This window comes from Pongo abelii, chromosome 16 (genome assembly GCF_028885655.2).
Source record: "Pongo abelii isolate AG06213 chromosome 16, NHGRI_mPonAbe1-v2.0_pri, whole genome shotgun sequence".
In the NCBI taxonomy this organism is placed as follows: Eukaryota; Metazoa; Chordata; class Mammalia; order Primates; family Hominidae; genus Pongo; species Pongo abelii.
In genome coordinates this window covers 93,725,942-93,739,048 of record NC_072001.2, presented here as the reverse complement: position 1 = coordinate 93,739,048, position 13,107 = coordinate 93,725,942, and the positions used below count along the sequence as shown (strand labels likewise).

General features: G+C 51.5%; 1 protein-coding gene across 4 annotated transcripts in view; it reads right to left on the bottom strand.

Moving 5' to 3' along the window:
• Positions 1–3,241: 3,241 nt before the first annotated feature.
• Positions 3,242–13,107, bottom strand: part of CRTC3 (CREB regulated transcription coactivator 3) — a 117,211-nt gene continuing 107,345 nt past the window's right edge. For 2 of the 4 annotated variants that reach the window (XM_024232539.3, XM_024232541.3), the window contains exons 12-15: positions 9,948–10,148; positions 9,779–9,859; positions 7,413–7,515; positions 3,242–6,655 (exon numbers count right to left, since the gene is read on the bottom strand). In XM_024232539.3, the coding sequence (XP_024088307.2) occupies positions 6,447–6,655; positions 7,413–7,515; positions 9,779–9,859; positions 9,948–10,148 (594 nt within the window). In that variant the 3' untranslated portion in view covers positions 3,242–6,446. The remainder of the gene's footprint in view (positions 6,656–7,412; positions 7,516–9,778; positions 9,860–9,947; positions 10,149–13,107) is intronic. The other 2 variants (XM_063716308.1, XM_024232540.3) reach the window with 1 other exon arrangement.

Genomic DNA, 13,107 nt, shown 5'->3' with positions numbered 1-13,107 from the left:
GGAGGAGGAGGGGTGTGGAGGAGAAGAAGGATTGTAGAGGGGGAGTGGGTGTGGAGGAGGAGGGGTGTGCGGGAGGAGGAGGGGTGAGGAGGGGTGTGGAGTAAGAGGAGGATTGTGGAGGAGGAGGGGTGGAGGAGGAGGATTGTGGAGGAGGAGGGGTGAGGAGGGGTGTGGAGGAGGAGGATTGTGGAGGAGGAGGGGTGTGGAGTAAGAGGAGGATTGTGGAGGAGGAGGGGTGAGGAGGGGTGGAGGAGGAGGATTGTGGAGGAGGAGGGGTGAGGAGGGGTGTGGAGGAGGAGGATTGTGGAGGAGGAGGGGTGAGGAGGGGTGTGGAGGAGGAGGAGGGGTGTGGAGGAGGAGGAGGATTGTGGAGGAGGAGGGGTGAGGAGGGGTGTGGAGGAGGAGGATTGTGGAGGAGGAGGGGTGAGGAGGGGTGTGGAGTAAGAGGAGGATTGTGGAGGAGGAGGGGTGAGGAGGGGTGGAGGAGGATTGTGGAGGAGGAGGGGTGTGGAGTAAGAGGAGGATTGTGGAGGAGGAGGGGTGAGGAGGGGTGTGGAGGAGGAGGATTATGGAGAAGGAGGGGTGAGGAGGGGTGTGGAGGAGGAGGGGTGAGGAGGGGTGTGGAGGAGGAGGATTGTGGAGGAGGAGGGGTGAGGAGGGGTGTGGAGGAGGAGGGGTGAGGAGGGGTGTGGAGGAGGAGGGGTGAGGAGGGGTGTGGAGGAGGAGGGGTGAGGAGGGGTGTGGAGGAGGAGGGGTGAGGAGGGGTGTGGAGGAGGAGGATTGTGGAGGAGGAGGGGTGAGGAGGGGTGTGGAGGAGGAGGATTGTGGAGGAGGAGGGGTGAGGAGGGGTGTGGAGTAAGAGGAGGATTGTGGAGGAGGAGGGGTGAGGAGGATTGTGGAGGAGGAGGGGTGAGGAGGGGTGGAGGAGGAGGATTGTGGAGGAGGAGGGGTGAGGAGGGGTGTGGAGGAGGAGGATTGTGGAGGAGGAGGATTGTGGAGGAGGAGGGGTGAGGAGGGGTGTGGAGTAAGAGGAGGATTGTGGAGGAGGAGGGGTGAGGAGGGTGTGGAGGAGGAGGGGTGAGGAGGGGTGTGGAGGAGGAGGATTGTGGAGGAGGAGGGGTGAGGAGGGGTGTGGAGGAGGAGGGGTGAGGAGGGGTGTGGAGGAGGAGGATTGTGGAGGAGGAGGGGTGAGGAGGGGTGTGGAGGAGGATGATTGTGGAGGAGGAGGGGTGAGGAGGGGTGTGGAGTAAGAGGAGGATTGTGGAGGAGGAGGGGTGAGGAGGATTGTGGAGGAGGAGGATTGTGGAGGAGGAGGGGTGAGGAGGGGTGTGGAGGAGGAGGATTGTGGAGGAGGAGGGGTGAGGAGGGGTGTGGAGTAAGAGGAGGATTGTGGAGGAGGAGGGGTGAGGAGGGTGTGGAGGAGGAGGGGTGAGGAGGGGTGGAGGAGGAGGATTGTGGAGGAGGAGGGGTGAGGAGGGGTGTGGAGGAGGAGGGGTGAGGAGGGGTGTGGAGGAGGAGGGGTGAGGAGGGGTGTGGAGGAGGAGGGGTGAGGAGGGGTGTGGAGGAGGAGGGGTGAGGAGGGGTGTGGAGGAGGAGGGGTGAGGAGGGGTGTGGAGTAAGAGCAGGATTGTGGAGGAGGAGGGGTGTGGAGGAGAAGAAGGATTGTAGAGGGGGAGTGGGTGTGGAGGAGGAGGGGTGTGCGGGAGGAGGAGAGGTGAGGAAGAGGAGGTGTTTGGAGGACAGCTGGTCTCCAGCTCCATGGTGGTGATGGGGGCTGAGCTCCAAGAGAAGGAAGCTGCTATCAACAGTTTGGAAGAATTTGCGGATTTTTCGAGCCCCTACTGTGTGCCAGGCGCTGGGGAAGTGGCACACAAGTAAACAGGCCCCTGTGCTTGCAGAGTTTGGAGCCCTGTGGGGAAGCTGGATGTCAATTGCAGGTGGACCCGCATCTCCAGAAAACAAGGGGTGGGGTAGGCATGAGCACTGGCTGATAGGCAGGTGGGGAGAGGGCAGAGCATGAGGGTCGTCTGCTTGGAGGGCTGGAGAAGCTGGTTTGGGACGGTTGATGGAAGGAAGATGGTGGAGGGGAGGATGATAGGAGACAGGCATGGCCTGGGTGATAGAATATGGAGAAAAGCCTTACTGGAGCCAGAGAGGATTTTGGAGGGAGGGAGTGGCCGAAGGGTCAGGCTGTGGCTGACATCAGAGGGCCTCGGACAGAGGCAGGAGAGTAGGGAATCCTGGAGGGCTCTCTGGGGCTGCGGGCAGAAGGAAGCTGAGCAGGAGTGCTCCTCCAGGAGAGGCAGGACACAGGGCTGTGGCAGGAGGGGTAGCCGGCGGGGAAAGGAGAGTTTTCTGTTTGTTCTGAGGAAGGAGACTGGGCATCTTCACAGGCTGATGGGGAGGCGCCATCAGAGAGGGCTAAGTAGAAGGCCCTAGAACATCAGCAAGGCCTTGGGGCAGGTCAGGTTGACGTGGAAACAGGACCTCGTAAGGCATACGGACGCTGGGGAAGGCGCGAGGGACCGTGGGGAGCAGGTGGGACACGGAGGGAGCTGGCCCAGGTGGCCTGGATGGGAGGCAAGAAGGCCTCAGGTGGTCTGATGAGCCTTGAGGAGAGGAGGGCGTGGGTGCCCCAGGCGGCAGGAGAGGGCTGGGTCAGCACAGCCTAGACGTGCTGGTTCTTCCCGCAGGGCTCCCAGCAACGGAACGCTCAGCCCGAGTGACGTGGAGAGAAGCTAGGAGAGGACGGGCAGGCTGAGCAGAGGGGACAGGAAGAATTCTCAGTGCGGTCAAAGGACAGGGTGTGTGTAGACCAGAGCGGAAATGGGGGCTCAGGAAGTTACAGTCAGAAACAGGATTTCCAAGTAAGAAAGATTTCAGGAGACAGTCACCTTTATGACAAGTGCTGGATGTGGCTGTTCACGCTGAACCCTGCTGGGATGGGGGTCTGGGGAAGGGACAGGGCTAGAGGCCATCCCAGGGCAGAGCATCTGGTGGAGAAAGGGCGGTGGGCAGGGGTGTGGAGTGGGTGCTGGCTGCAGGGACAGGAGACCCAGCTGCCTCCAGCTAAGGGAACTGAGTGCCCCTCCACATATAACAAGAAGGCCTGACCCACAGCCGGTATGGGGCCTGCCTTGCCAAGGCTCCAAATCCTAGCTGCAGGCTGAGCCGTGCAGGATGTGGTGAGAGCAAGGCTCCCCACCAACCCCTCACTCAAGTGAACAAAACCACCACCAAATGCAGAGACAACCTCATTGTGCTGCTTTTAATTACGAAAGATGTAAAATGATGCATTATAAAACTTGGAAGCAACTTTATACAAATTCCAATCTTTAAATATGGTTGAACAGGGTGCCCTGGGGGTTAGGACACTGGCAGGAAGTCTGATTAGTTGCTGGGATGGTCCCATCCACGAAGCACTGGACACATGCTGGGAACCATCTGTGCATAAATCAGAAGAGCCAACAAGAGTGGGAATGGGAAAGGTCTGCAAATACGCATATGGACTTGAAGATACAACACCAGCTCAGGTAATACACAGCAGGCGGAGGAGAAATGAAACAGGAGAAACAGGACAAAGGAGAACTCATGACATGCTCAAGAAACCCTTCTCCTAACGCCCTATGTCCTAAAACCCACAACCATACAGAAAGAAAAAATGGAAATGCAGACAGGCTTTTAGTTCTATGCTGTTTAACTGCTATAAGTGAGAGTAGTACAATGGTCGATTTCTTGTGACAAAACTAAATATTGAAAAATAGTTTATTCTGAAGTATGCAGCTGCTTCAAATGCTGAGGACCACAGCTGGTTTTGTTACAAAGGCCACAGTGAGTGCAGGCTCACGTGCTGTGGGCCAGGGTGACCCTGCCCGTGGTGAGTCCTCCACACCTTCTAGGCAGAGTGGGTTGTACAATGCCCAAAACCTTTCATAAGAAAAGATCGGACTTACTTACAGACCTAAGGACAAATTGAATTCAGTGCTAAACCATATTGTCCCCAGTATACGCCCCCAATAAATCACTTCCCCTGGAGGCCGGTTTTCATAAGACACCTGGAGAACGCCTGTGGGGCAGTAGGGTTCACTGTGTAGGTCTTGGGGTCTCCCATTGCCAGGCAGGGTGGCTGCTGTGCAGACAAACTAAACTGGGACCTGGATATGACAGTACCCACGGGTAAGGCACTATGTGAAGAGTGACTATGCTGAGACCTGTTTTATAAAAACACAACTCTTATAACATCAGCACCATCCCCTGTTGAGAGTGAGATCAGGTTTGGGAGCCCTTTGACACAGGAGCTGGTTTCTTTTGGCACAGGGGGTGCTGGGTAGCATTGCGACTAAAGGCTCTTTAACAAAAAGCCACCCCCTCTGAGATCTTGAGCACAAAGGGATCTGAAAGTGTAACTAACTGGGAACAGGGCTGGCCAGGGCAGGCCAGCAGGCCCTTCCTGAGCTGGAAATCAGGCGAGGAGGGCTCTGGTTTGATTTCCCAATTCCACAGCAAAGATTTGGGGCAAATGTGAAACAGGAATACTTGGATTCCAGAGGAAGGTGGAGGGGCACCCCACGAGGGTTATTTTAAAGATTAGAGGCAAGGTCAGAAGATAGATAGATAGAAACGGAATGAGGTCTGGAGAGGCTAACCAGCCCAGGGTCTTGTGACGACTCCTTTTACATAAGGGACAGGTGTGCCAGATTCAGACCCTCATTGTACAGCCTTGCTCCTGGGTGGAGCAGTCCAGCGACCCTCAGTACACTCCAGGGTCTCCTGGAAGGGCAATGGCTGTCCAAGCAAAGGTCCTGGCATCTTCCATCTCTCCTTCAGGGTTCTCCTCCTCTCCACCCTGTCCTCTCACAGCCTAGACCCCTCCCCTGCAGTGCTCTGCCCCCTTCAAACCTACTGGCTTCACCCAAGTTAGAGGAGGCAGGTGGTGGTGGAAATCTGGCCCATCTATTTTATGAGAAGGCATTAATGACTAATGATGGTTCCATGAATTAGGCCTTCGTTTTACTATAAACTATTTTTTCAACCTCAAAGAATGAATCTCTACTTGAAGCAATTTAGAGCCAAACATGGATCTGACAAGAAAGATCTTCCTGGGTGGGGCCCAGCCAGGGTCCCTCAGGGCCCTCACCTGCTCAGCTCTTCCGGATGTACTCAGAAGACAGCTCCCACCCACCCGCGTGGAGCACAGCCCAAGGAGAATGCAGTGCCCGGCCTCACTGTGATTTGGTCACCTAGTGTTAAAAGCATATTAAAGTGCACGCTTCACCATAGGCACGAATGCTAGAAAAGCTAAAGCTCTGAGAAGATCTGGCAGGGAAGGGGGATAGCTACAGGTGAGCCTGCCTTAAGGCATGGCGGACGCACTCATTCATCATGCGCTGCACACATGGTTCTGCAGCACTCACTCCAGCACACGAGTGTGCTGCCACGCACGTGTTAGGTGCTATGGGTTCAACAATGAATAAGGCACTGTCCCTGCCCTCAAGGAGCTTACAGTCTAGGGGGGTGACATTAAACTCCCAGCCCACAGAGACACAGCTCTGGGGAGGGATGGGGAAGCTCAGTTGCTCGGTGGGTGTGGTTGGGACCTCAGCAGCTCCCTCTGGCTGCTCTTAGTGGGGAGGTCTGTACTTGTCTGGAGTTTGTCTGGAGGCCACTGAGTGTGAGACACCTGCAGTCCCCGTCCTCCTTCCCCACCCCCCGAGGAGGAGCGCGGTTCTCTTCAGGCTCACCAGTGCCGGGAGACTCTTTTCAGTGATGGATAAAATGGTCTTCCTCTTCCTCTGGTCCATAAGGAAAAGGTGTACTTTTCTGAAGCAGCAGAAACCACCTGGGAGAAAATGAAAAATAGCCTTCAGTCTGCCTCACTCAAGCCTGCTCTCGGACTTGTGGTAAAAACTTCATGTCGTAATTCAGGCATGGGAGAGAGCCGTAGAGTCCACTCAGCCTGGAAATGTCCCCTGCTGGAGGACCTCGCCCTCCGGGTCAGGTCACAGCAGGCATCGAGGTGCCCTCTCCGGTGCCGCCGAGCCAGGCTGAGCCTCCCACTCCGGGCCCACCTTGGGTGCGGACGGAGATCAGTGGTTCTGAGCACTACACAATGCTACGGAGGCCTCCAGTGACAGTATTTCCTACTCCCACACATCGGCTGACTGGATGGCCAGTAAAAAGATGCCGTGGAGATGAGCTTTCCAGTTTATGGGAAGCTCCAAGCAGCCTGCCTGCTGCAGCACGACTTTCGCCACAGGCGGGAGAGGCAGTACAAAGCTGTGTGACCTGGAGGAAGCCACAGTGTCTGAGATGGGACCTCATCTGAAAGCCTGGAGCCGCGGCATTGCTTCCTTCTGTTTCAAGATAACGAAAGCCCGCGGTGTCAGCTGGCTCCATTCTATTTTGGCTGTTGCAGAAAAACATTCTTCTGTTCCACTGCCTTCTGTTCACAGTCTGTCAGCTCGAAACGTCTCTTCAACAGAGGGGTCCAGCAGGCCCATGCTGGAGTCACTTAACATGTTGAGTCCGTCCAGGCTCAGGGGTTCAATCTGCAGCTCCTCTTCCAGTGGAAATGGAGTGTCCACGTTCAGGCTGACCTCAGGCAGGCCTGCCAGCGCACTGTTGAGGTCTTTGAACAGGCTGGTGCTGGAGTCTTCTGAAGGGAGTGGCCAGAGGGGAAAACAGTGCAGTTAAGAGGTGTGAAGGCTCCAGGCTACTAAGCAAACCCAGCTGATGACAGTCCCCTAAACTGCTCTCCCACACATCCTGGCCACCCCCAGGCCCACAGTTCTTGCCCTGGAATCTACATTCTTGTCAGTCAGTTGCACAACTCCCAGTTTTTGCAGGTTTTTTTCCTTTTGAACAGTCAGTCATCAGTCACCTAAGATGAAATCTTTCTTTTTTTTTTTTGAGACGGAGTCTCGCTCTGTGGCCCAGGCTGGAGTGCAGTGGCACAATCTCGGCTCACTGCAAGCTCCACCTCCCGGGTTCACGCCATTCTCCTGCCTCAGCCTCCCGAGTAGCTGGGACTACAGGCGCCCGCCACCACGCCCAGCTAATTTTTTTTTTTGTATTTTTTAGTAGAGACGGGGTTTCGCCATGTTAGCCAGGATAGTCTCGATCTCCTGACCTCATGATCCGCCCACCTCGGCCTCCCAAAGTGCTGGGATTACAGGCGTGAGCCACCGTGCCCGGCCAGATGAAATCTTTCAGAAAAGGCTTTGACTACCAGGCCCACTGCACTGTGTCACGGTCTCTGAGGCTGGACACCTGCATCTCAAAAAGTCAAGTCGACCCAGGGAACGTTCGCTTTTTGCTTTATATAATATTATGTTGTTTAAACTATCTTATGAAGGTTCCTAAACACAAAACAACATAAAAGCAGTAAAGAAGCTGAGGGGTGGCTCACTCACCTGGCAGGATGGTGTTCGGGAGACTCCCGCAGTTGGAATACGGGCTTGGTCTCAAATGAAAAGAGTCCTGCAGTTCTCGGGAACCTTGTTGCACCAGAGGCACCTGGAAGCATCAAAGGTCACGTGAGGAAGGCCACGTGAGTATTGCAATGTGCTCCCAGAGCAAAACCTGACTTGCAAACTAATACATATTCCCTTCTTTCCAGGATCCCTGAGTGCTTTGCTCTTGTGGTAATGCATGCACAATATTCTTGTCAGGCAGGCAGACGCTGGGGTGGAGGAGGGGTCCCTGAGGTCCACAGCGTGGTGACTTTTCCCCAGCCCACTACACCATCCCAAGAGACACCAATGCTCATGGTTTCTGTGGCCCCTCAGACATCTCTCCTCGGCCTCACCAAGGCCTTTGCAAACTGCCTTCTGTGGGAACCCTTCAAAGGCTCTGTCTATAACCAAGGAAGTATGGACTCTTTTCCTCCTTGGTTTCTTTCTTCCTTTTTTTCTTTAAAGATAGGGTCTCTGTTGCCCAGGCTGGAGTGCAATGGCGCCATCTCGGCTCACTGAAACCTCCAGCTCCCAGGCTCAAGCGATCCGTCCACCGCAGCCTCCCAAACAGCTGGGACCACACGCCACCATGCCTGGCTAATTTTTGTATTTTTTGTAGAGACAGGGTCTTGCTGTATTTTACCCAGGCTGGTCTCAAACTCCTGAGTTCAAGTAAGCCATTGGCCTCGACCTCCCAAAGTGCTGGGATTATGGGTGTGAGCCACTGCACCTGGCCTCTTCCCTGGTTTCTAGAAAACTGAGAAAGGGGAAGCCTTTCCTTTTCACACTCAGAAGGAGGAAACTCAGGCAAAGCTCCTCCCTATGAGAAAGCCTCTATGAGGACTGGTTATAACTGGGGCCAATTTTAGGTTCCTTTCCTAAAATTAATTTTCTAAGCCATTTAAAAAAAAGTCTCAAAAGAAGAAGTGTGTATCATTTTTCAGGGAGACACTGATTCTCACCCAGACTAAAATGGCTCTTTAGGAAACAGGGAGGCAAGGAGGATTGGTTCTTGCCACAAAGCTGCATCTGTGGGCTGCTTAGGAAACAGCTATCTTAATTTATTTTATTATTATTATTATTTTATTTATTTATTTTTTTGAGACGGAGTCTTGCTTTGTCGTCCAGGCTGGAGTGCAGTAGCGCGATCTCGACTCACTGCAAGCTCTGCCTCTCGGCTTCACGCCATTCTCCTGCCTCAGCCTCTCAAGTAGCTGGGACCACAGGTGCCCGCCACCACGCCCGGCTAATTTTTTTTGTATTTTTTTAGTAGAGACAGGGTTTCACCGTGTTAGCCAGGACAGTCTCGATCTCCTGACCTCATGATCTGCCCACCTCAGCCTCCCAAAGTGCTGGGATTACAGGCGTGAGCCACCGCACCCGGCTATTTTATTAAGTTCTTGGCCAGGCGCGGTGGCTCACACCTGTAATCCCAGTGCTTTGGGAGGCCAAGGCGGGTGGATCACTTGAGGTCAGGAGTTCAAGACTAGCCTGGTCAACATAGTGAAACCCCGTCTCTACTAAAAATATAAAATTTAGCCGGGTGTAGGGGTGCACGCCTGTAACCCCAATTACTCAGGAGTCTGAGACATGAGAATCGCTTGAACCCAGGAGGTGGAGGTTACAGTAAGCCAAGATCACGCCACTGCACTCCAGCCTAGGAGACAGAGTAAGACTCTTTTTTTTTTTTTTTTTTTTGAGACAAAGTTCAGGAACCTGTTCAACCCTTCTTCCACTCCTTAATCCATTGGAGGGCCCAGTCCATACTTATTGAATACTATAAAATCTAGAATATTAAAAATAGTTAATATTAGGGAGAAACTAAACTGTAAAAGAAAGTGGCCGAGTTGAAAATACCTTACAGAATGCACTCCCCTCACTCCCCAGGACTGAGCTCTCCCCAGGAGGCCACACGCTGTGCTGGGTGCACCAGCCTGGGTGCAGGCAAAATGCGGCGCCACCTTCTGACTCTGCGGTGGGAGCAGGCGCCTCTCTCCCTATGCCTCAGTTGCAACATGAGGGCACTGAGGAGGCGGGTGCTGTGTCCCTTCCGGTGTTCATGATTTTACAGTTCTACGAGAGTGTCATCAAAAGTCTCCTGCCAATTGTTCCAATAGTTCCTCTGCTGAAGCCTGATACTAGATAAGGCAGCCAGAGCCAGCATTTTAGGGCCAAAGAGGATGAAAGGGTCTTCTAGCCACAGCACACATCCAGAACCAGGGAAGTGGCATGTGTGCTCTGCTTGGTTCTGAGTTCTACACAATGAACAGCCTAAATGGTACAGTTTATGCACAAGGGAGGAGAAGGCAGGGGCGATCACCCACCTGTTGAGGAAAGGCAGGGCCTGGCCTCATGGACTGCTGGTCAAAACCCACATCTGGGAAGAAGTTGGTCAAAGATGAACCCTTCAGGGAATAAGGAGATGACCATTTAGCTTGGAACTCAGAGCAAAACAAGCATTCCCTCCGCACCAACGCTCCTGCCAGGACTCACCTGGGCTGGGAGAAGCTGAAAGTCTGACTGTGGCAGTGAGGAGGCTGCCTGGGGCTGCTGGGCAGGGGCCTCAGGGGCGCGGGGCTGCTGCAGGAGGGGCTGGGTGAGCTCCTGGGGCGCAGGGTAAGGGGGTGGCGGGGACACCTGGGCTTGAGCTTCTGTGGACAGGAAGGAAAGTTGGCTTCGGTCTGAGGATACCATCTGCAAAACAAACACACAAAGCCACTAATGAGCTTCTGCGTTTCTGGCGTTAAGTCCTTCAGGATTAGGAAATGTCAGAGTGAGAGGAAGCCTGAGATTTTCCTCACCGCGGTGTTCTGTGCAATGCTGTGAGAAGCCCGTTTCTCTTCCTTCAAAGTATATCTCAAATTTTACTTCCCCACAAAGCATGTTCCATTCAATGACAAGTTCTATTGTCTTAAAAGAACTAAACAAGAAAACAGCCAATTTAACCAATTTCCTTTCAGTTTTCTCCGTGAAAATCATGTTTTGTTTTGTTTTGTTTTTTTATAGCCATGTCTTCTGGTTAAAAGTGGAAGATTGAAAAAGGCCCTTAGCTCTGCCATTCCCAAATCCTGTTAAAACAAGACACTACAACAACATTAACAAGCAGTAAGCATTAATAAATAACACTAAACAACAGCACAGAACACTAAATGATAACAAACAACACGAGGACAAAGATAATGGGAGAGAAGAAAATGGCAACAAAAGCTGGAAAATGAGAAGCAGATGGCCCGGTGGTAACTGGCTTAGCAGAGCTGAGAAAACCCGATGCTAAGCTGGCAGTGAGGAAAAACCAAGAGGCAATCTCACTGCCAGCACTCAGTCCCCACAGGGCTCTGGGACTGGGGACAGCAGGGAGCAGGGGGTGAAGCTAAAACCAGGAGGTTCTGGTCAAAGTTTGTGTAAGGGGCAGTTGAACCTGCAAAGCCCTTGCCTTGAGTGTGCTTCTGTGCACTGGCCCCCACCACCCTGCCGCCTGCCAGGAGACTGGAAGGTTCTACTCCTGAGATAATAAAACTAAGGGTCTCTGAATATTAGAAGGTGAGGCACTTTACTGAAAACACAGGGTTTAGAAGAAATTTCTTTTTTATTTTTTTATTATACTTTAAGTTCTAGGGTACATGTGCATAACGTGCAGGTTAGTTACCTATGTATACATGTGCCATGTTGGTGTGCTGCACCCATTAACTCGTCATTTAACGTTAGGTATATCTCCTAATGCTATCCCTCCCCCCACCCCACAACAGGCCCCAGTGTGTGATGTTCCCCTTCCTGTGTCCATGTGTTCTCATTGTTCAATTCCCACCTCTGAGTGAGAACATGCGGTGTTTGGTTTTTTGTCCTTATGATAGTTTGCTGAGAATGATGGTTTCCAGCTTCATCCATGTCCCTACAAAGGACATGAACTCATCATTTTTTATGGCTGTATAGTATTCCATGGTGTATATGTGCCACATTTTCTTAATCCAGTCTATCATTGTTGGACATCTGGCTTGGTTCCAAGTCTTTGCTATTGTGAATAGTGCCGCAATAAACACACATGTGCGTGTGTCTTTATAGCAGCATGATTTATAATCCTTTGGGTATATACCCAGTAATGGGATGGCTGGGTCAAATGGTATTTCTAGTTCAAGATCCCGAAGGAATCGTCACACTGACTTCCACAATGGTTGAACTAGTTTACAGTCCCAGCAACAGTGTAAAAGTGTTCCTATTTCTCCACATCCTCTCCAGCACCTGTTGTTTCCTGACTTTTTAATGATTGCCATTCTAACTGGTGTGAGATGGTATCTCATTGTGGTTTTGATTTGCATTTCTCTGATGGCCAGTGATGGTGAGCATTTTTTCATGTGTCTTTTGGCTGCATAAATGTCTTCTTTTGAGAAGTGTCTGTTCATATCCTTTGCCCACTTTTTGATGGGGTTGCTTGTTTTTTTCTTGTCAATTTGTTTGAGTTAATTGTAGATTCTGGATATTAGCCCTTTGTCAGATGAGTAGATTGCAAAACTTTTCTCCCATTCTGTAGGTTGCCTGTTCACTCTGATGGTAGTTTCTTTTGCTGTGTAAAAGCTCTTCAGTTTAATTAGATCCCATTTGTTAATTTTGGCTTTTGTTGCCATTGCTTTTGGTGTTTTAGACATGAAGTCCTTGCCCATGCCTGTGTCCTGAATGGTATTGCCTAGGTTTTCTTCTAGGGTTTTTATGGTTTTAGGTCTAACATTTAAGCCTTTCATCCATCTTGAATTAACTTTTGTGTAAGGTGTAAGGAAGGGATCCAGTTTCAGCTTTCTACATATGGCTAGCCAGTTTTCCCAGCACCATTTATTAAATAGGGAATCCTTTCCCCATTTCTTGTTTTTGTCAGGTTTGTCAAAGATCAGATGGTTGTAGATATGTGGCATTATTTCTGAGGGCTCTGTTCCGTTCCATTGGTCTATATCTCTGTTTTGGTACCAGTACCATGCTGTTTTGGTTACTGTAGCCTTGTAGTATAGTTTGAAGTCAGGTAGTGTGATGCCTCCGGCTTTGTTCTTTTGGCTTAGGATTGACTTGGCAATGCGGGCTCTTTTTTGGTTCCATAAAGAAGTTTAAAGTAGTTTTTTCCAATTCTGTGAAGAAAGTCATTGGTAGCTTGATGGGGATGGCATTGAATCTATAAATTACCTTGGGCAATATGGCCATTTTCATGATATTGATTCTTCCTACCCATGAGCATGGCATGTTCTTCCATTTGTTTCTATCTTCTTTTATTTCATTGAGCAGTGGTTTGTAGTTCTCCTTGAAGAGGTCCTTCACATCCCTTGTAAGTTGGATTCCTAGGTATTTTATTCTCTAGAAGAAATTTCACGATCGAGTCTTAAGATCTCCACCCTTTCTTTCCCAACCCAGCTCTCAGGATGCCAGAATCCAGACATGCCAAGGTGCGACATTGGAAGAGTGTCCTTTAGGGAACCTGACAAGGCCTGAAGAGAGAAAATCTTTTTTTTTGGAGACAGAGTCTTGCTCTGTCACCCAAGCTGGAGTGCAGTGGCATGATCTTGGCTCACTGCAACCTCCACCTCCTGGGTTCAAGCAATTCTCCTGCCTCAGCCTCCTGAGTAGCTGAGATTACAGGAGCATGCTAACACACCTGGCTAATTTTTGTATTTTTAGT